Genomic DNA, 21,628 nt, shown 5'->3' on the forward strand with positions numbered 1-21,628 from the left:
GAAAGAAAGTAAGAGATTTTCCCCATTTTGAAGGCACTCGAGTGGAAATAAGAGATGAAAGGGCTAGGAACGATGGCGATTCCACAACCAATAGAAGCCTAGAAACTATCCTGATGAGACTGGCTGGTCAAAAATGTCATTTCAGATGGTGCAGAGCCCCTATCTGTGTCTATCTCATGTCTGGCTTCATTCCACTTGGCCAAACTTCTAGTCACTATGGATTTTTCTACATAATAAACCCTTAGGTTTTTGTGGGTCTTTAAAAGGATTTTAGATATGGGACTGACTTTATCTATTTGTACATAATGCTCTGGAAGCCCTGCCTCCTTGGACCTTGTTGATCTGCCTGTCAATCTCACAGCACCAGTCAAATAGAAAGGCAGAGGATCAGAAAATCCAGAGCCTGGGAACTATGATGGGGGGTGGGCAGCATGGGGCCATGGAGGAGGCTTAATTCCAGCAATTATGTAACTGTCCTATACATAACTGGCAAGTCGCAACATGTGCACAGCCAAACTGTTCTAACAGCCTTTATTTACCCATTTTATAGCAAAGTTGTGATGATTCTGGCATAGAAAAGATTTGGAGGATTAAGAGATTTTTCAGCAGGAAAGAATGATGTTTCAATAATCATAAAATGTAGCAAAGAAATTTCCCACTATTCTTAGAAAGAAGCTTCTGTTCTTTGATTTCCCTGCACAGTACATTGAAAGGGCAAGCTGCTTGCAGAAGTAAGGAGACTTTACAGGAAAGGGCATCATTATAGGCTTTGAAGTTTCCATTTCTGCTGATCTTCTGAGCAGGAACCTGGTCATTTTTATGCCAAGACCTCCTTTCCAATGTGACTTCCCCATCCCATTTCCATCGTGCTTTCTGGAATCACTTTTCAGCAACTTTTTCCTTTTCTAGCAGAAGTTCCTAATCACAGGTTGCCTTTGGGATGGGCCCAGCGCAAGAGCACTGAATGATGTTTAGGTGTGGGGGGTACCTCCAAGGTCTATGAGACTTCATCATCACAATTGGAGAAAGAGCATTAGACCTGGGACTTACCAAAGAATGTCTGTCTCCTGGAAGCCGTCTGAATGAAGTGGGTTGGTGGCAGGCCCAGCACCTTCAACAAGTACAATGCAGTGGGTTCACTCTTGTGGAGTCACACATTAGAGCTGGATGGGACTTTGGCCAAATTTTGCTTCTACAGATAAGGATCCGGATCCGGGTATATTAAGTGATAACCTCAAGCCAATGAGAAAAAGGCCCAGAGCATAGGTCTTCTGATGCCTAATTTAGGGCTCTTAGAGTATCCTGAGCATCAATGTCAGTCATGTTATTCTAAATAAGCATTAAGACCAACTGGAGGTAGCCAACTTTTAATGGCGGCCAGATCTCAGTGTCAGAATAAATAAACCATTGTATGTGCTGACTACCCTTGAATTAAGGAATGACATACCCCAACCCTGAGAAGTGGAAATCACCAGATGAGTATCAGTCTACTATATGAGAAAAGAAATGTGCACCACTTACTTATTCACCTTTACCCACTGCAGCCTATAGGGATACACAGAGACAGAGCACAGGTGTCATCCTCAGCCCTGGGTTACCTATCCTTGCAGCTGGGTTCCCAGCCACATCCATGCACAACCCTATCCTCCTCCTCCTCCTCAGTCTCAGTGACACTGAGATGAGGAGGAAGCTGAATCAGTTCTGGGCCAAAGGGACCTCAACCCAGATCCCATACTTCCCCGTTCTTCTTGGTATTAGAAACAGGATTGGTTCAGGAACGCTTCATTAAATCATTCGTCATCAACCTTAGAAGCCAAGTACTCTGATCATCTCATTTTAGAGTGGTCCAGAAGGGGGAACTGACTTGCCCAATAGAAAGAGCTCAGACTAGGCTCCATTTTCCTGATTCCCAGGCCAGTGTTCATTCCATCATAGATATCATTTATAACTACTATCACCTAAATTATGTTAATACTTATTAGTTTCAATCATGAAATGAAACTATGTTTAATAATTCTCAAGTTTATGTGTGTGTTTCTCTGACCAGCTATTACTTTGAGTCGATCTTGAAAATAGAAATATGGGATGGACAGACAGATAAACAGATATTAGATAATTAGGGAGACTAACATACACATACACACACGCTTATGTATATATGTATATATATACATATGTTTATATATGTGTATATATATATACATATGGAGAAAGGGAAATTAGATCTTTGTTCATAGTCAAAATATCTAAAATATGAAATTTCTAATTTTTAGGGCTATTTTCTCCTGTTTTGTCTAATTTAGCTCCATAACACGATGCTTTTAAGAATACATAATAAATCATCATACAATGAGTCTTTTTTTTAATATTATATTAGTCACCACACAGTACATCATTAGATTTTGAGGTAGTGTTCCATGATTCATTGTTTGCTTATAACACACAGTGCTCCATGCAATCCTCCTTAATACCCATCACGAGGCTTATACATCCCCCCCCCATACCCCTCCCTTCTAAAACCCTCAATTTGTTTCCCAGAGTCCATAGTCTCTCATGGTTCATCTCCCACTCTGATTTCCCTCTCTTCATTTTCCCCTTCCTTTTCCTAGTGTCCTCCATGCTAATCCTTATGTTCCACAAGTAAGTGAAACCATATGATAACTGACTTTCTCAGTTTGACTTAGTGAGTCTTGGAAAGACTTCTTATTGGAAGATATTCTTTCCAGAAAGCTGGGATAGTGAATGACTACTGACTGAACAATACATAGATTTGGATAGGTGTTATCTCTGGTTTTTACGTATTTCTGAGTACATTTGAAAGACTGGTATAATAGTTTAATTTTAAAATGTCACTATTCTAGCAGAAAGAGAAATTAAGAAAAGAATTGCACCAAAATACTAAAATATCTAAGAATAAACTTAACCAAAGAGATAAAAGATGAAAAAATGCTTAACATCACTAGCCATCAGGGAATTACAAATCAAAGCCACAATGAGATACCACCTTACATCAGTTAGAATGGCAAAAATTAACAAAACAGAAACAACAAATGTTGGTGAGGATGCGGAGAAAGGGGAACCATTTTACACTGTTAGTGGAATGCAAGCTAGTTCTGTTTCCAACTCTGGAAAACAGTATGGAGGTTCTTCAAGATGTTAAAAATAGAGCTACCCTACGACCCAGCAATTGCACTTTTAGATATTTACCCCAAAGATACAAATGTAGTGAAAAGAAGGGGCACATGCACACCAATGTTCATAGCAGCAAAGTCCACAATAGCCAAACTGCGGAAGAAGCCCAGATGCCCTTCAACAGATAAATGGATAAAGAAGATGTGATTCTATTTACATATGTGTGTGTGTGTGTTGTGTGTGTGTGTGTGTCACATTGGAATTTTACTCAACCATCAGAAAGGATGAATATATACCATTTGCATCAACATGGATGGAACTGGAAAGGAATATGCTGAGGGAAATAAGTCAAGCAGAGAAAGACAATTATTATGGTTTCACTCGTATGTGAAACATTAGCAACAGCATGGAGGACCATAGGGGAAGGGAGGGAAATCTGAAGGAGGAGAAATTAGAGATGGAGACAAACCATGAGAGACTATGGACCCTGGGAAACAAACAGGGTTTCAGAGAGTAGGGTCATTGGGGGATAGGGTAACAGGGTGATGGGTTTAAGGAGGGCACGTGTTGTGATGAGCACTGGGTGTTATATGCAACTAATGGATCATTGAACACTACATCAAAAACTAACGATGTACTATACAGTGCTAACTGAACATAAAAAAAAAGAAAGACCTGTACTCTAAAAACTCTAAAACACTGATGAAAGACATTGAAAACAATGCAAACAAATGGAAAAATATTCCATGTTCAAAGATTAGGAGAATAAATACTGTTAAATATATATATGTGTGTGTGTGTGTGTGTGTGTGTGTATCCTATACTATCCAAAGCAATATATAATTTAATGTAATCATTATCAAAATACAAACAGCATTTTCACAAAATTAAAACAAATAATCCCAAAATTTATATGGAACTGCAAAAGACCCAAATAGGAAAAGCAATCTTGAAAAAGAAGAACAAAACTGGACATCTCACAATACCAGATTTTGAGATAAACTATAAAGGTGTAGTAATCAAAACAGTACAGTGCTAGTGCAAAAATAGTCACATGGATCAAAGGAACCAATGACTTATGGTTTATAACACAGAAATAAACCTATGACTATATGGTCAATTAATCTTTGATAAAAGAGGCAAGAATATGCAATGGAAAAAGACAGGATTATACCAGTGAACAAAGATATTTGGACTATGAACAAAAATCTAATTTCTCTCTCTCTCTCTCTCTCTCTCTATATATATATATATATATATACATATACACATATTTATTTATATATTCTATATGTGTAAGTATATGTAGTATATATTTATGTTAGTCTTCTTAATTATCTATCTAATTTCTACCTATTATCTATCTATGCATCTATACATCCCAAATTCCTATTTTCTAGATCGACTCAAAACTGGACAGCAACATGCAAAAGAATGAAAATGCATCACTTTCTTACACCATACACAAAAACACTTAAAATGGATTAAACCTAATGTGAGATCTGAACCCATAAAAATTCTAGAAAAGAGCATAAGCAGTAATTTCTCTGACATCAGCCATAGCAACATTTTTCTAGATATGTCTCCTAAGGCAAGGGAAATAAAAGCAAAAATAAACTGCTGGGACTACATCAGAATAAAATACTTCTTGCACAGCAAAGGAAACAATCAACAAAACTGAAAGACAATCTCCCAAATAAGAAAAGATATTTGTAAAGGACATATCTAATAAAGTGTTAGTATCCAAAATAGATGAAGAATTTACACAACTCAACATCTAAAAAATAAATAATCCAATTAAGAATGGACAGAAGACATAAATAGATATTTTTCCAAAGAAGACATACAGATGATCAACAGTTACATGAAAAGATACTCAATATCACTCATCATCAGGGAAATGCAAATAAAATCCACAATGAGATGTTACCTCACACCTGTCAGAATGGCTAAAATAAAACACACAAGAAACAACTGTTGGCAAGGATGTAGAGAAAAAGGAATACTCGTGTACTGTTGGAGAGAATGCAAGCTGGTGCAGCCACTCTGGAAAACAGTATGGAGGTTCCTCAAAAGATTAAAAACATAATTACCATATGATCCAGTAATTCCATTACTGGGTATTTACCCAAAGAATACAAAGGCACTAATTTGAAAAGATAAACACACCCCTATGTTTATTGCAGCATTATTTACAATAGCCAAATTATGGAAACAACCCAAGTTGTCCATCAATAGATAAATGGATAAAGATGCGGGGTGTGCGTGTGTGTGTGTGTGTGTGTGTGTGTGTGTATGTGTGTGTGTATTTAGAGAGAGAGAGAGAGAGATGTATATATATAAGAAGATGTGGTGCATATACATATTATGGTATATATATGGATGTGGTATACATACATATACAAAGATGTGGTGTGTATATATAGATGTGGTATACAGATACACAACAGAATATTACTCAGCTACAAAAAAGAATGAAATCCTGCCACTTGCAACAACATGGATGGATTTACAGAATATAATGCTAAGTCAGAAAAACACAATATAAACAGAATATATGAACAGAATATAAAGCTAAGTCAGTCAGATAAACACAAATACCATACGGCTTCACTTATACTCAGAATTTTAAAAACAAAACAAATAAGTGAAGATAAATGAGGAAAAAAAAAACAGACTCTTAATTATAAAGAACAGGTGGTTACCAGAAGGGAGGTGAATGAAGGATGGGCGAACTAGTTGAGGGGAATTAAGAATACACTTATAGCATGGAGGACAAGGGGTGTTAGAGAGGAGAAGGGAGTTGGGGTAAATTGGAAGGGGAGGTGAATCTGAGAGACTATGGACTCTGAAAAACAGTCTGAGGGATTTGAGGTGGCGGGGGGGTGGGAGGTTGGGGTACCAGGTGGTGGGTATTATAGAGGACACGATTGCATGGAGCACTGGGTGTGGTGAAAAAATAATGAATACTGTTATGCTGAAAATAAATAAATTAATTAAAAAAAGAATACACTTATCAGGGTGCCTATGTGGCTCAGTTGGTTAAGCATACAACTCTTGAATTTGGCTCAGGATGTAAGCTCAGGGTCATCAGATGGAGCCCTATGTTGGGCTCCATGCTGGGCATGGAGCTTGCTTAAGATTCTCTCTCTCGGGGCACTTGGGTGGCTCAGTGGTTTAAAGCTTCTGCCTTCGGTTCAGGTCATGATCCCAGGGTCCTGAGATCGAGCCCCACATCGGGCTCACTGCTCAGTGGGGAGCCTGCTTCCCTTCCTCTCTCTCTGCCTGCCTCTCTGCCTACTTGTGATCTCTGTCTGTCAAATAAATAAATAAAACCTTTAAAAAAAAAATTCTCTCTCCCTCTGCCCCTCCCCATCCCACCCACCCTCAATTCATGCTTGCAAGTACTTTCTCTCCCAAATAAATAAATAAATAAATAAATAAGGAATACACTTCTCATGTTGAGCACTGAGTAATCTATAGAATTACTGAGTCATTACACCTGAAACTAATATATCACTTTATGTTAATTATATAAGATTTTTGAAATGATTAAACAATAAAAACAAATAGAAATAAAAAAATAAAATGTCACTTTCATAATATGGTGGAAGTTTCATCCTCTGCAACTACTTAAATGTATGATAAAAATGTCTGATGTTAAGGCAAAAGTGTATAGAGGTGCACGTAATTCCAAAGATACTTTTAGGGAACATCCAACAACAACAAAAAAGCACACGGGCCACTGCCCTACAACGACTGTGATGCAGCCCAGTGTTTGGGAGGGCAAGCTATGTACTATCCTGTAGCACTTCAGCCCTCCCCTCACCTCCATGATGCAGGCCAGCTGCTCCACTTCATTCTCCCCAGGGAACAGAGGGTATCCGGTGTACAGCTCAGCCATGATGCAGCCCAGGCTCCACATATCAATGGCCATGTTGTAGGGATGGCCCAGGATCACCTCTGGGGATCTATAGAACCGGCTTTGGATGTAGGTGTACACTGGGAAAGAAAGAGAACCAGCATGTAAAATCCTTCTCTCCAAAACACACTTCTCCAGTATACCTTCTCAGGTGAAGGTCGAGGATAACTAAGACTCCCCTCCCCTTTTCACTCTCTAGGCTTTGCAGGGAGATGGAAGTACAGCTGACCAGCACTTCTTCTTCTTTTTTTGATTTTTTAAAGATTTTATTTATTTTTTTGACAGAGAGATCACAAGTAGGCAGAGAGGCAGGCAGAGAGAGGGGGGGAAGCAGGCTCCCCGCTGAGCAGAGAGCCCGATGTGGGGCTAGATCCCAGGACGCTGGGATCATGACCTGAGCCGAAGGCAACAGCTTTAACCCACTGAGCCTCCCAGGAGCCCCTGACCAGCACTTCTGAGTCAAGGTACATGTATAATCTCATCAAATCTTCACAGCAACCTGATTATCATATGATGTTACTATGCTCACTTTATTGGTCAGAACTCTTAACATAGGCATTGTTCTAGGGAAGGACATTTAAGTCAATGAAACTGTATTAAAAGAGGAAACAGATTAATATAAAGCTAAATTTTCAAACTATCATGTTAATTTTGGGTAGCTATCTTCTGGAAGTATTGTGATTTGGCAAGGAAAGAGTCATAGTAAAATGGAAAAAGAAACATGCAAAATGTGTACACTCCTAGTGTGTCTTCAGTATATCGTGTGCATTGTGTTGTATAACATATAGGAGGAAGGGACCCCAGAGTCTCAACAGATGAAGCCATACAGAAGACAGTATGGTGGGGAGCCTAGATTTTTCAGAGGTGAGAGAAACGGGACACTATAGTTACCTTCGCAAGCTAACATTCTTTACCTAGACGATGGCAGGGCAAGGATTCTATAGTCACTTCTCTGTTGTTTGGATTGGTTACAGTAAAAAACAACAATTTTGTGATTTAAAACAAAGTAAAGATATAACAAAAATGACTTTTGCATGTTGCCTATGTACAAAATGTATTTGATGTACCTTGCAATCAAAGGACATATATACCCAGCATAACTTTGAAAAATAGATTTAATGGACACTCCTATAATCCTTAACGTGTGGGTGGCTCAGTCAGCTAAGAAACATGCCTTTGGCTCAGGTCATGATCCCAGGGCCTGGGATCCAGTCCCTCATTGGGCTCCCTGCTCAGCAGGGAGCCTGCTTCTCCCTCTCCCTCTGCCTGTCACTCTCCCTGCTTGTGCTCTCTCCCTCTCTCTCTGTCAAATAAATAAATAAAATCTTAAAAGAGAAATCTTTACCATGTGCCAGGCACTATTCCAAGTGCTTTATAGAAAGCAACTCTCAGTCTTTCAACAATCCTGTGAAGCAGGTGCTATTACTGTCCCCATCTTACAATGAGAAAACTGGGGTATACAAAGATTCAGGAAATTATCAAGGTCATTCAGTGATAAGTGGCAGAGCTGGGATTTGAACTCAGGCCGTTCAAGTCTAGTATCCATACTCTATATAGCCTCATGGTTAAAATAAAGATAAAAGGAACGCAAAAGATACAGAAAGGGGGAAATGACTCTCTGTAAGCAAGGACAGGATCATTACACATTCTGTTCGGAGCATCCAGGCAGCCAAGGCAAGAGGCTGCACAGCTTTCATGGCTGAGAAGAGTAAGCAGATGGGTACTCTGAGGGAGGCAGCCTGTTTTATAGCTGGAATTTCTTATGGGTTCCATGCATAAAAGACAAACGTGTGTCTTCAAAAGTAGTACTGCAGAATATGTGGAAACAACCATCTGGTAGTCTTTTCTTTGGCCTCAGGAGGCTTCCTCTGACATGCCCTGCCACCTTGAAGGCGAGTCCCAAGCCCCTCTTTGCTATGCTCCTTGCACAGTCTGCCCATACGCATAATCACTGTACCTGCTACCTTCATATCTTTGTTTCTTCCACTGAACTGTAAGCAATCAGAGCACAGGGCATGTTTGGTTTTTTTGTTCCTGTAACCAGAATGGTAACAGACCTAGAGAAGATACTCCATCAGCGTTTATTAAATGGTACATGCTTTTGCCATCAAACTTGGTAGAAGTCAAAAGAAGAGGCACTTAAATCAAGTTCAGTGATGTTTGTGCAAGTGTACTCCAACGCTGTTTTCTGCATTCTAGCTTGGGAGAAAATATAGTCTTGAGAGCTGAGGGCCGTGAACCCCAAACCTCAGAATGCCTGTGTGTTCTACAGTGCAAACTGCTGGGATCTCCCCCAGAAATTTAGATTCAGTACGTCTGGGGTGAGGCCCTGGGAGCTGTAAGTTTTCAGAGGCCTCTAGTAATTTAGATGCACATCTAGTTAGTTTTGGGGGTCAGGGCTCTGGGGTAATTCCAGATACAGAATTTAAGAGCTGCAAAGGACCCTTGTAGAATTTGAGTCCAATCTTCTCGTTTTATAGATGAGGAGACTTAGGTTCAGAGAAGTGAAACACCGTGTTCAAAATCACACCAGCAATTGTTATGGCTGAGCCCATACTAGAACCCAGGCGACCCCCCATCAGAAGTGGTCCTTCAGTAAGTGAAAGAAATCACAAGAGGAAAATTCCGAAAGGGATCAGAATGGGCCTACCTTTCTGGTGTTCATAACAACTTGATCCAAAGTCAATTACTTTAACAGAGACTTGGCCCTTTTGGTATAACACTATATTCTCCTAGAGAGAAGGAGAAAGACAGATGTCAGGTTTTAATAATGTTGCTCTACACACGCTACTTACCAAAATGCCTACCATCCTCTGGGACCCAGTTCAAAACGTGACTAGCTCCAAGCTGGCCTCCTCCCACATCTCCAGACACCATGTTCTCCCCGCTCCTCTGACCCCATTCAATCTGTGGTCTGTACCTCTTATTTTGACCCAGCATTGGCTGCCTGGAAGTATTTCTTTTGAACATATTTTATCTCCTTCCCCATAGAGAATGTGTAACTCCTGAACCCCATTTTTATCTCCTTAGCACCTGACTCTATCTCTTGCTTGCATAAGGCCTTAGAAATATCATTGACTAAATCTAATGTTTCCAGTAAATATTCCTCCAACATACCGATATGTCAGTAATGGATTAAAAAAAAGGCAATAATTCATTTTGAGTTGTGATTCTTTCACTGACTTTGGGGAAAATGTGAAACCAGGGTCCCCAGAGAGCTGTGGTTAAGGAAGCATAGCCCCTGGGCTTTCTGAGCACAAGGGTGTACTACCTAGGGCTGGAGTTTAAAGTAAAAGTCATGTTTTCACAGTTCTCAATATCAGATGAATTGACTATCATGAGTATCAGATGAATTAGTTGTTTACTGAGTCCCTTAACTTTCTAGATATGACCCATGCAGGCCAGGTCTGAAGCCTCTGGCACCACAAATCAAACTTAGTCCATATTCCTTTCCTAAAGAATATCTATATTAACTGGAAGGCTTCAATCAGCCAAAGTCTGTAAAAAGCAGACATTACCGGTGTGTCTCCAGACCAATGCAAAGGTTCCGTAACTGAACGGCATAGGCCTTCCCATCATATTAATAGAATATAGCTCTAGAGAGAGGATCGATGCATCAAGCCATAGCAGCTCATCAAAACTATCCTTTGAGTCAATAACTCCTGGAATCTTTTTTAAAAGATTTTTAAATTCAATTAATTCACATATAGTCTATTATTCATTTCCAAAGTAGAGTTCAGTGGCTCATCAGTTGTATAGAACACCCAGTGCTCATTATATGAAGTGCCCTCCTTAATGCCCATCACCCAGCTACTGCATTCCCCTACACCCCACCCCTCCAGCAGCCCTCAGTTTCCTATGATTAAGAGTCTGTAATGATTTGTCTCCCTCTCTAATTTTTCTCGTTTTATTTTTCCCTCCCTTCCCCTATGCTCATCTGTTCTGTCTCTTGAATTCCACATTGAATGAAATCATATAATTGTCTTTCTCTGATTGACTTATTTCACTTAGCATACACCCTCTAGTTTCTTCATCCACAGAATTGCAAATGGGAAGACTTCATTTCTTTGATGCCTGAGTAATATCTACTGTATATATAAACCACATCTTCTTTATCCATTCATCTGTCAGTGGACATCTGGACTCTTTTTCCATGTTTGGCTATTGTGGACACTGCTGTTCTAAACATTGGGGTGCAGATGTCCCTTCACAACACTACATTTGCATCTTTGAATAACCCCCCGGTTCTTGATCTACCATCACCAAGCACTCACCTGGTTGCATGCACACTTTTCTACTGGGTATGTATATTCTAGTTTACTATTTCTCAAAGAAATCCACTATGTCATGAGAATTTCCTTGCTTAGGGTCAGTCTTCTAAGCCCAAAACCATGGATGTAGTGACCTTTTGAAGCGACAAAGCTGAGGATTAGGTACTTGAATGTGTAGAATAAAACAATGTATCACCAGTCTTGTGAGACCCCACCAGTAAGTCCTGAGAGAACATCTCTATCTTGTCATTATTGGATTGTAAAAATATCCCAAATTTGCCCAATGAGTTACAGTTTTTTAAAAATATATATATTGTTTTGGTATGGAGGTTCCTCAAAAAGTTAACTGTAGAAAGAGCCAAGTTGCCCTTCAATAGATGAATGGATAAAGAAGATATGGTCCATTTATACAATGGAATATTATGCCTCCATCAGAAATGATGAATACCCAACTTTTGTATCAACATGGATAGGACTGGAGGAGATTATGCTGAGTAAAATAAGTCAAGCAGAGAGAGTCAATTACCATATGGTTTCACTTACTTGTGGAGCATGAGGAATAACACGGAGGACATTGTAAGAAGGAGGCGAGAAGTAAGTTGGGGGATATTGGAGGGGTAGACAAACCATGAGAGACTGTGGACTCTGAGAAACAAACTGAGGGTTTTGGCGGGGAGAGGGTTGAGGAGTTGGGTGACCCCGGTGGTGGGTATTAAGGAGAGCATGTATTGCATTGGAGCACTGGGTGTGGTGCACAAACAATGAATCTTGGAACACTGAAAAAAATTAAATTAAAAAAATAGATTTACCCTATAATCCACCACTGGGTATTTACTCCAAAATACAAAACACTAATTCAAAGGGATGTATGCACTCCTATGTTTATAGCAGCATTATTTACAATAACCAAATTATGGAAGCAGGCCAAGAGTCCATCAACTGATGAATGGATAAAGAAAAGGTGGGAGATATATATACACACACACACACACACACAATAGAACATTATTCAGCCATAAAAAAGAATGAAATCTTGCCATTTGAAACAATGTGGATGGAGCTAGAGAGCATAATGCTAAAGGAAATAAGTGAGATGAAGAAAAATACCATATGATTTCACTCACATGTGGAATTTAAGAACCAAAGCAAAAAAACGAGAGGAAGAAAGAGAGAGACAAACCAAGATGTTTTTTAACAGACTCTTAACCACAGAGAACAAACTGATGGCTATCAGATGGAAGGTGGGTGCAGGGATGGGGGTAATAGATGATGGGGATTAGAGAGTACACTTATCATGATGAGCATCAGTGTGGTATGGAAATGTTGGAGTCACTATATTGTACACCTGAAACTGATATAATGCTGTATAAACTATACAGGAACAGAAAACAATAAAAAATTAACTGTTTCAGGGAGCATGAGGAGAAGGGAGGGAATGAGGAAAATTTAAGGAATATTTACATATTTGTGAGAGCCATGTTGTTTTTGGAACCAGCTCCTGATTGCCTACTTCACACCCTTATCCCTTCCCCCTAGCTACCTCCCCGCACTCCTCAAGTCTGCAGTCATTAACCCTTCTAACAAGCATTTATTTGTTGCCTACCATTACTATTGCCAGGTACCATGATAGATCCTGGGAATTAAATGGTGAGAAGACATGGTCCCTGACCTTGGGGGAGCTTGCAGTCAGCGGAAGATAAAGAAAGCATCCCTACATAGCAACCAGAGCAATAATAGAGCTAAGAATAGAACACCAGCAGAACATGTGGGAAGGGCACGTCATTTGGAGCAAATCCTAGGACCAACTCAGAGTACAGTGGATAAAGTCAGGGTTTAGTACAGAGGTTCTCCATCTACCCACATATGTCTCTGAACACCCCTAAGCCCCCTGTAGGAAAGCCCTCAGACCTTCCTGCTCCCATCTGTCTTGATGATAAACCATTGCCCTGATCATGATAAAGCATTGTCCTGATATCTGCCCCTTAGTCTTCATTGCAGTGTTCTTGGATTACACAACATAAAAACATAACTCCTTGGCTCCCACCCTGGAGTCTTGGCCATGATGGCTTCCCAGTTACCACTAAAGAACAGAATGGGGCGAACCATTTCTGAGGGCGGGAACCCGCTCCCTTGGCAGGACAGAGCTTATACTCACAGGCTTGAGATCACAGTGAATAATTTTCTCTACGTAAAGCATTTGCAAACACTTCAAGACAGAGAGGGTGAAACGCCGCACTATCGACAGACTGAAGCCTTGAAAGCTGTTATTCTTCATCAACTCATATAGGTTGATTCTGAAAAAGGGAGAGAAAGTGAGGTGTGTGTATCAGTGCAGAAGACATACTGCTGAGTTTGAGCCTACAAGCAATCCCATATCACCTGGTTTCCCTCTGGGAGTAGGCAAGCCTCAGACCAGAGGCAGGGCTTTCCATGTCCCACATACTCAACTTTTCCCATGATTCTTGGGGGACCCAAGAATCACTGTGCTGGCCTCTCAGATGTCCCCTTGTTTCTTATGTGGCAATATCATTTAACCACTTTTTTACACATGTGGGTGTTAAAAGGTTGGGCCAAACTTCTGAGATATTCGTAGTTTCTCAGGCCCTTCAAAGAGATTCAGGAATTCCACCACCCAAACAAGTGGCTACTCCTACCCCCCGAGCTAATAAGGCTATCTAAAACATCTAAAGGTTCCTGATGGTAAGGGGATAAGAGAGTGGGCAGGTGGGGGTTAAGGCAAATGGAGAAACCCTACCCTATCTCAAGTGAGCCTGGATGCTTGTCCCATCCAACTGTAGCCTTGCAGAAATGATTTACTCTTGCTAGATTCTCCTAAATTTTCTAGACAGGCAGAAGCCTACACTATTGTATAAAAAACCTTTTATATTATGTGAAATCCGATGACTTACAAATATTGGAAACTAATGCAAAGCATTTTAACAAGAAAAACGGTTCTGTGGGCTATCAGTTTGGGACTCTGCAAACTGTTAAGATGGGAAGAGGAGGGAAAGAAGGGCACAGCCCAGAGACAACTCTGCATCAACTTCTTCCCGGTTTCCCCCGATCTTCCATTTGTAAGCCCTCTGGAACTCCGGAAGTATTTAGGAAGCCATTTATTCTTGAGGAGTACAGGGGAGATGTGAAGCTCTAGCCTCGTCCTGACTACCTGTGTGACCTTGGGAAACTCCTAACCTCTCTGGTCTTTGGATTCTCCCTCTGCACTCCTGTCCCTCCTCACTTCTCAAAGCTCTTTTAAATACAATGATATCTGACTGTGACTGTGAGTAATGGTCTAGAAAGGCATCCTGGCTTGTTCATTTTGACAGAAGAGAGATAATTCACCTCTGCATACTGGAAAGTGGACCACATTTTGTAGTCATCAGAGGTGCTGAGAAAAGTATCAATGTTCCTTCTGATTCAAATTTCCCTGGTTCCTAGAATTTTACTACCAGCAGTGGTGTCATGGGAGCACCAAGCTACCAGCTCAGTGAATCCCATAATACTGAGCCCCTTGAGAGTCTACCCTAATTATGCCCCTTTGCTAAATTCTTTCTGGGTTTTTGGTTTTGTTCAAATTATGGAAGATGATCTTCTCAGAGAGACAAGTAATTAAACTAGCATGCCCTTCCAATTAGCACACCCTTCTGGCTCCAATATTCAGAAAGGTGATGCTAATCTATTTCAGTCAGATTCTGTTTCCTGACCAAAAATATCTGCTCCTATCCTGATTTGCTCAAAATCAAAGTCCTCCCCACCCCACCCCCGGGAACACTAGCTGCCTGCTCCCTTGGGTTCCAAACTCAGCACCACAGGATTATAAAGCCAGTGAGTGGGGACATGGTGGCATGGGATAAGCCCTTTCAATATATTTCTGTTTTAGTCTTGAGGAAAGAGGACTTGTATTGGTTATGTCACCCAGTTTGGCACCCAGAACTGAGGCAGCACATCCTGAGTATGCTGTCAGGCGACAGATGTGACTGAGGGATGGGGTGAGATGGACAGCTTTGTGTCAGCTCCATTGGCTCCTTGCCCGTCGTGTCCACTCTAGTCATCAAAAGCCCACATCTAGAAAAACCTAGTGTTCTGACCTCGAAGTTTCTCTTCTGTCACCTTAAGCAACTTTTTCAAAAGAAAATAAATTAAAAGAAAAAGCAGCTGACCCCAGGAGTTCAAAGGAGATGCAGAGATGATTGCGAAAATAGAAAAAGTCCTTCATGTGCACCACATTGTGGGTGTTGTCTTTGTCCTTCCTTCTGAGAGCTTCCAGGATCTTCAGCTCCACCAGGGCCTGGTGGTGAAATCTGAAGTGGCAGGGGAGTGGCAGGATAGGGAATGGGACAGAATTCAGAGTCACGTCATACTGCAGCAGTTAGCCCCTTCCTCCAGCCCCTCCCCATCGCCCCAACAAGAGTCCAGGGGGTGCGGGTAGAAAGCACTAAAAGCATCATATTCTTGCCTCCTCTTTGCCCCATTGTGGAATCAGATAATTAGAGAAAGAGGAAAGGACAAGGAAGATCAGAGAAAAAGGCAGAGTCAGGAAGGATTGGCATTGTGACGGGGCCAGAATCATGTAGACCACCCCTCCCATGGCCCAGGCCGTCTACCAAACCACACCTCTTCTTGTTCCTGATGATTTTCAAGGCCACCAACTCATTGTTTTTGTGATCCAAGCACTTGGCCACCTGTCCAAAGGACCCTTTCCCGATCATCTCCAAAACCTCATAGCGGTAGGCAATGTGGTCATGCAGGACCTGCAGAAGCCAGACCACAGTAAGGAACAGAGCCGTAGGCTTTGGGGCATCCCTGATAGTGGTGTCCCTGTTTCAGGCCCTGGTTTACCCCTGGGGGAACTTTCTGAACTGCACCAGGTGTTTGTGCAACTCCCAACCTCCTCTCCTTACTGTTGCATTGGTCAGGTGGCTGCTCAGATCCCAGGCTACCAATGGGGCGTCAGGAAGGTCCCACAAGGCCTTATCCATGTCAGGCAGTGCAAAGAACATTGGATGGTCTTTAGAAAACTTGGGTTCAGGGCACCTGGGTGGCTCAGTGGGTTAAAGCCTCTGCCTTCGGCTCAGGTCATGGTCCCAGGGTCTTGGGATCGAGCCCCGCATTGGGCTCTCCGCTTGGCAGGGAGCCTGCTTCCTCCCCTTTCTCTCTGCCTGCCTCTCTGCCTACCTGTGACCTCTGTCTGTCAAATGAATAAATAAAATATTAAAAAAAAAAAAAAAGAAAACAAAACTTGGGTTCTAGGGATGCCTGGATGGCTCCGTCGGTTAAGTGTCTGCCTTGGGCTCAGGTCATGATCTCAGGGTCCTGGGATCGAGTCCCACATCAGGCTCCTTGCTCAATGGGGAAACTGTTTCTCCCTCTGTCTGTCTCTCCTCCTGCTTGTACTCACTCTTTCAGACAAATAAGTGAATAAAATCTTTAAAAATAAAAAATTTTAACTGGGTTCTAGTCCCAGTCCTGCTATCATCTCTGGTTGGTGGGAACCAACCCACCTATGTGGGAACCTGTAAAGTTAAGATGAGTGAACAAAGTAGTTCTAAGGTCCCTTTCAGTTTGGATATTTCATAATTCTTGAATGCAGCTGAGCAGCAGCCTCAGTTTGGGGAAAGTTCTATTTCAGATGCTGGGTGTGTCTCCAGCAATCAAACAAGGTTTCCTGTCTGTTCTGCCTCTTCCTGGTCAGATCTGGTTCTCCTCGTGACTTACCCAGATTTAATTCTGATGTGAGAGTTAGCAGTACAGAACTTGAACCTTTCTGAACTAAGAGGAGAAAGATTTTCCAAGAGCCAGAGTCACCCATGCCCCTCCATGGGCTGGGAGCTAGAGAACAGGTGTTTATTCAAAGCAACAGGAAATTTTTAATTAAAAAGACTTTATCTCCGTATCTTCAGACAAGTCACTTTCCCACTCTGAATTGAATGCCCTCATCAGGCAGCCTAGGATTGAAGGTCCTAGATAACAACCTCTAATGCCTTCTAGTTCTGAGAATCTCTGATTTCCAGTTTTGCCCTCAGGAATTTGGGAGAGGTGAAAGACATGTGTTTGTGCACAAGTCCTCAGGGTGTATTTCTGATCCCATGCTGCTGGTTCATTTATACAGCAAGAATCAGGATCATGCACATCAACAGGTACGTTACTAATACGTGGACGTGGATTGCCCTACTTGCAAAAGTTTGTGGTGACAATGTACAGGGAAAGGGCAATGGACAAGTTCTGCACATGTTGGCATAAAGGTATTTTGCATGGGTCACCAATTTGGCTGTATCATAATTATTCATCTACATGTCAACTTTGACATTGATTGTTATTACTTGAGGCCAGCAAACGAGGTTGTACTCATTTCTGTAGTTCCTTTTATATTTCCAGAGTCTGGCACATGCTCAAGTGTATGATAGGTTCTCAAACAAGTATTCAGCTAATAATGGCTGACAGAATGGAAATGAGAACGCAGTTGTGCTGCTTGTTTGGGAATTTAGCATGCGTTGGAATGAAATGGAGATGGAGATTTTGATTATTCAGTGAGCCTGCATTATCCCCGTGCCTGCCTCCACCAGTAACATTGCTCCCTAATATTTGAGACAGAGGAACTGAACTACAGTGAATTAATATAAAGGTACTGCTGACATTGCTGGGGAATTTCCCAGAGATCCTACGCCCAGGTGGGGTCGGGGTGGAGGAGCTAAAGGTGTCCAGATGAACTGGAACTAAGGTTTGCATTGGAGATTCTTAACCAAGGATCCCTTAACAATCCACTCCTCTTTGAAACTTTATGTATGTTCAGGATGCCTTTTCTAGGATGAGGACTTATAGCACATATCAGACTCCCAAAGGGATCCTTGGCCTAAAAATGTTGAGAACCAGGGCACTAGATGGAGAATCTGTGCCAGAAATTCTAAAGCCTTCCTTCTCAGAGTGTGACCCAAGGACCAGCAGTGTGGGCATTGCCCGGAAACTTCTGAAAAAGGCAATATCTCAGACTCCACCCCACACCTGCTGTATAAAAATCCACATTTTTAACAAGATCTCTAGGGGAATTGTGTGCATAGTAAAGCTTGAGGCACATGGCTCTAATTACTCCTAAGAAATATGTTCTTCTCTGAAGCCATCGAAGACCAATCTTGTCTTCTTTAAATGTAACCACATTGTGAGGAAATGTCCAGAGGAGGAAATTCCCAGCAGCCTATAACTGGTGGACTAAGCATCATCCATTTTCAGAAGTGGAAATTGCTTTCTGAAGCAAAAGAGACACTTTCCACTGCCCAGATTTTGCCTTCAGGCTGATAAGAGGCACTGTCCTGGTCAACCCCAGAGATGCAATCAGAAGAGGACAAGGAGAGATCCCCTTCCCAGGATCCATCTCTGGGAAATTGAAAGGAGTCAAACACTGGGTGCCAGGGACTACAGTGACAAGAACTTTTTTTGGTTGTGGAGAAATGGCATTTAAAATGAAATAGAAAGAGGTCCATGTGTGGGAGTGTATGGCGGAGACAAAAAAGAGGATGTTGTGGAGACTGCATTTTTCCCCTGGAGTCTGGCTCTTCCAATGGGTACAAGGTTATGCAGAAAAAGAACCTGTGGGAATTTGCTCGGGATGCAAGCCTGTTCCCCAAATACTCTTGGAGAAAAATCAGTACTCTGTTAGCAGAGTAGTTTGTATATTAATTGCATGTTTTCCCATTTTTAAACATGACATTTCTTTGGTTTAGCACCTACTAGAATCCTTCAGGATGCCTAGTTTGAGATGTATCATCACCAAATGTTATTTCAAAAAAAAAAAAAAAAACCCACACTTTTTTTTTTTTCTTTCCAGACTACTTCCTGTCCCTGAGCCCCACGCCCCTGGAGTTACCACCACATATTTCTCCATCACCTTTATATAGGAGCCGTGTTCATCATCAAAACTCGTTTTGCTGAACTTCTCAGGAGTCACGTGGAGCTTCTCTGCTTCAAGCCCCAGGAACCACAGCTCCGTGTAGCCCAGGATTTCACTTTGCTCATATGAAGATAGCTCGTTCTTAAAAAACTTAAGAGCCTCTGTGTGAAAGACACTATAGTTGTCAGTTAAGGCAATGTGGGGATTTGCCCAGGGTCTTGATGATGGCACGCCTTCTAGCTCATGAGCCGGTCACTCCTGCCCTCAACTAGGTGGCTTCCTAAGGAACACATGTCTCGAATCTCACAGGTAGAAATGTAAAGGATAAATGTTAAGGTGTTGTGCTGATTTCAACAAATCAGGAGGGAAACACAAAGGAAAGGAAAGAGAGAATTTAGCCCCCAAAAGCTATGGGTTGCAGCAGCATGGGTAAAAATTTCAGGAGGTAAAGCTGGTGTCAACAGTAGTATGAAACTACTGGCAGCAGTTTCCAAGTTGATATGGTTTGGGGCTACACAGTTTTCCCCAAGAGGGTTTGCAAACTACAATGTCCTCAAGGGCCAGGCAGGTTACTAAAGTGCAACTTTAAAGGCCCAGGAGGTATTACCCACTCAAATCTGCAGCTCAGACTGCAAGGAAGAAACTTGTGTTTGCTCTTCTCCACCCTCTTCTGGCCAGCCCCCATCAGGTGTTTGGTGTTTGGTTTGGCAGCAGGTGGGGTGGGGTTCAAACTTTAAGGAGTTAAATTGGAGAGTGCTGAGAGAGAGTCCTGAGGATTGGGAGTGGGAGGGGAAGGCACCATGTTATTTGACAAACTGCTGAAGAGTTGGAGAAAGAACTGCCAGGAGGAAGAAAGACACGAGAGACAAGACCTGTGTCAGTCATGTGAAAGCTACGTAAGGCATATTCTTAGCCCAGAAGACAGAACCAAGACCTAAGACAGCAAGGAAGCAGGTATGAGCTCTGTAAAGGCAGAACTAGCTCAACATTGAAGTGGTCTCCTTGTGGGTAGTTCCTCAGATTGTTTAAGAAGAGGAAGGACAACGACTTAAAGGCTGTGGGTAAAGAGCTCCAAGCGTAAGATAGTGTTGGCAAAGTGGGTGTTGGTTTTCTTTCTTTGAATTCTAATAGGGGATGCATCTCTGAACCTTGTGAGGAGTTGGAGTCCTGGCCAAAAACTACGAGTGCTCTTTCAGGCCCAACAATAGGTAATTGTAAAGGCTTCCTGGCAGGGTTCATGGGTAAGCGGCCCTCCCCATACCAGCACTGGTGCAGAGCCAGTGCATGAAATCTCTGAGAAGTTGCAGTCAAGGGCTCAGGTTCCCCTAAGCAACCATGCACTTTTGCATATCTACATTTCTAACCCAGGAGCCCCTATTCAGATGCCTTCCTCAGATACTTCTGCCAAGACCTCCTTATCAAGAGGAGGAAGTGAGACATCAAGACAGTTGCCCTACTCTGACTCAGTACTCAGTACATTTCCACTCTGAACCCTTCCCCTCCACCTCTCCCTCCCTCTCCTGCATAAAATGACAGGGGGCTTGTTCAGCTGCCTAGGCAGTGAACTCTGACTGAGCTCATACATCTGACCTGGAGTGATGCCAGTCCACAGGGAAAATGTAACACTGAGGAGCTGGTGTTTTCCCCTGTAAGTGATGAGAAGTAAGTGATCACAGTAAGTGATGAGAAGCTTACTGTTACTTTCATTTTGGCTTGTTGTCTTAGTTGACTTCTCCAACACCTCGAAGCTTAGCCCTCTCTGATTCAGCTCAGCTCAGGACAACTTGACCATCTAGAATCAACCCCCTATACCCTGCTACTTCCCAAAAGACATACCTGCCGCTGTCAGAGGCACCTTGTGCTTTCTTGGTGGTTTCTCCTCTGGCTTGGGATCTTCGGCTTTAATGCTTGAATGAAAAGGCATTTCTGAAGCCTTGAGCTCAGAGGCTGGCATCTGATTGTGACTTTGATTCTCCTGTCCAGACAAAGAGACTTGAAATAAAGTACTGATTAGACTTTTGGGTGTCACAAACCATTGATTAGTCCAAGAGCACCCACATCCAGCCAGATTCTTCTCCTAGATTTCCAGGGAGAAAATGATAGTCATCAGACATTAGGTTTTCTCAGTCTTTCTCTCAAAGGAAGTATCTGTCTGACACACATTATTCTCTGTGAGGCCATTCTCAATACCTTATGCAGTTGATAGCCCCAGTGACCTCTTACTCCAGGAAAAAATTGGAATAGTTTTTTTTACTACTGCTCTTAAGAAGGCCATTTCCTAACGAGATAAAGTGATTTGCCCAAGTGCACAAACTCTTCAACTTTTGTGTTTGTAATACCTCTTTAATTTGGCACGTTCTTATGCTCTTTCTTTTTGGTCCTTCCATCAAAAAATATAGGAGACATTGGAGGAAAACAATC

The 21,628-nt window shown here is 41.9% G+C and overlaps 1 protein-coding gene across 9 annotated transcripts in view; it reads right to left on the reverse strand.

Annotated features, from left to right (window-relative positions):
- Positions 1–21,628, reverse strand: part of DYRK4 (dual specificity tyrosine phosphorylation regulated kinase 4) — a 48,645-nt gene that overhangs the window by 7,707 nt on the left and 19,310 nt on the right. For 8 of the 9 annotated variants that reach the window (XR_014314485.1, XM_082742186.1, XM_082742189.1 and 5 more), the window contains 8 exons: positions 21,044–21,182; positions 19,205–19,368; positions 15,940–16,076; positions 15,486–15,626; positions 13,481–13,619; positions 9,705–9,786; positions 6,962–7,134; positions 1,051–1,111 (listed from right to left, as the gene is read on the reverse strand). Coding sequence is in view for 8 of the 9 variants with exons in the window: in XM_082742186.1 (XP_082598312.1) it covers positions 1,051–1,111; positions 6,962–7,134; positions 9,705–9,786; positions 13,481–13,619; positions 15,486–15,626; positions 15,940–16,076; positions 19,205–19,368; positions 21,044–21,182 (1,036 nt within the window). In the remaining variant the exon portion in view is untranslated. The remainder of the gene's footprint in view (positions 1–1,050; positions 1,112–6,961; positions 7,135–9,704; positions 9,787–13,480; positions 13,620–15,485; positions 15,627–15,939; positions 16,077–19,204; positions 19,369–21,043; positions 21,183–21,628) is intronic. The other variant, XM_082742192.1, reaches the window with a different exon arrangement.

The sequence above is a fragment of the Mustela nivalis genome (assembly GCF_964662115.1).
Source record: "Mustela nivalis genome assembly, chromosome: 7".
NCBI classification, from domain to species: Eukaryota; Metazoa; Chordata; class Mammalia; order Carnivora; family Mustelidae; genus Mustela; species Mustela nivalis.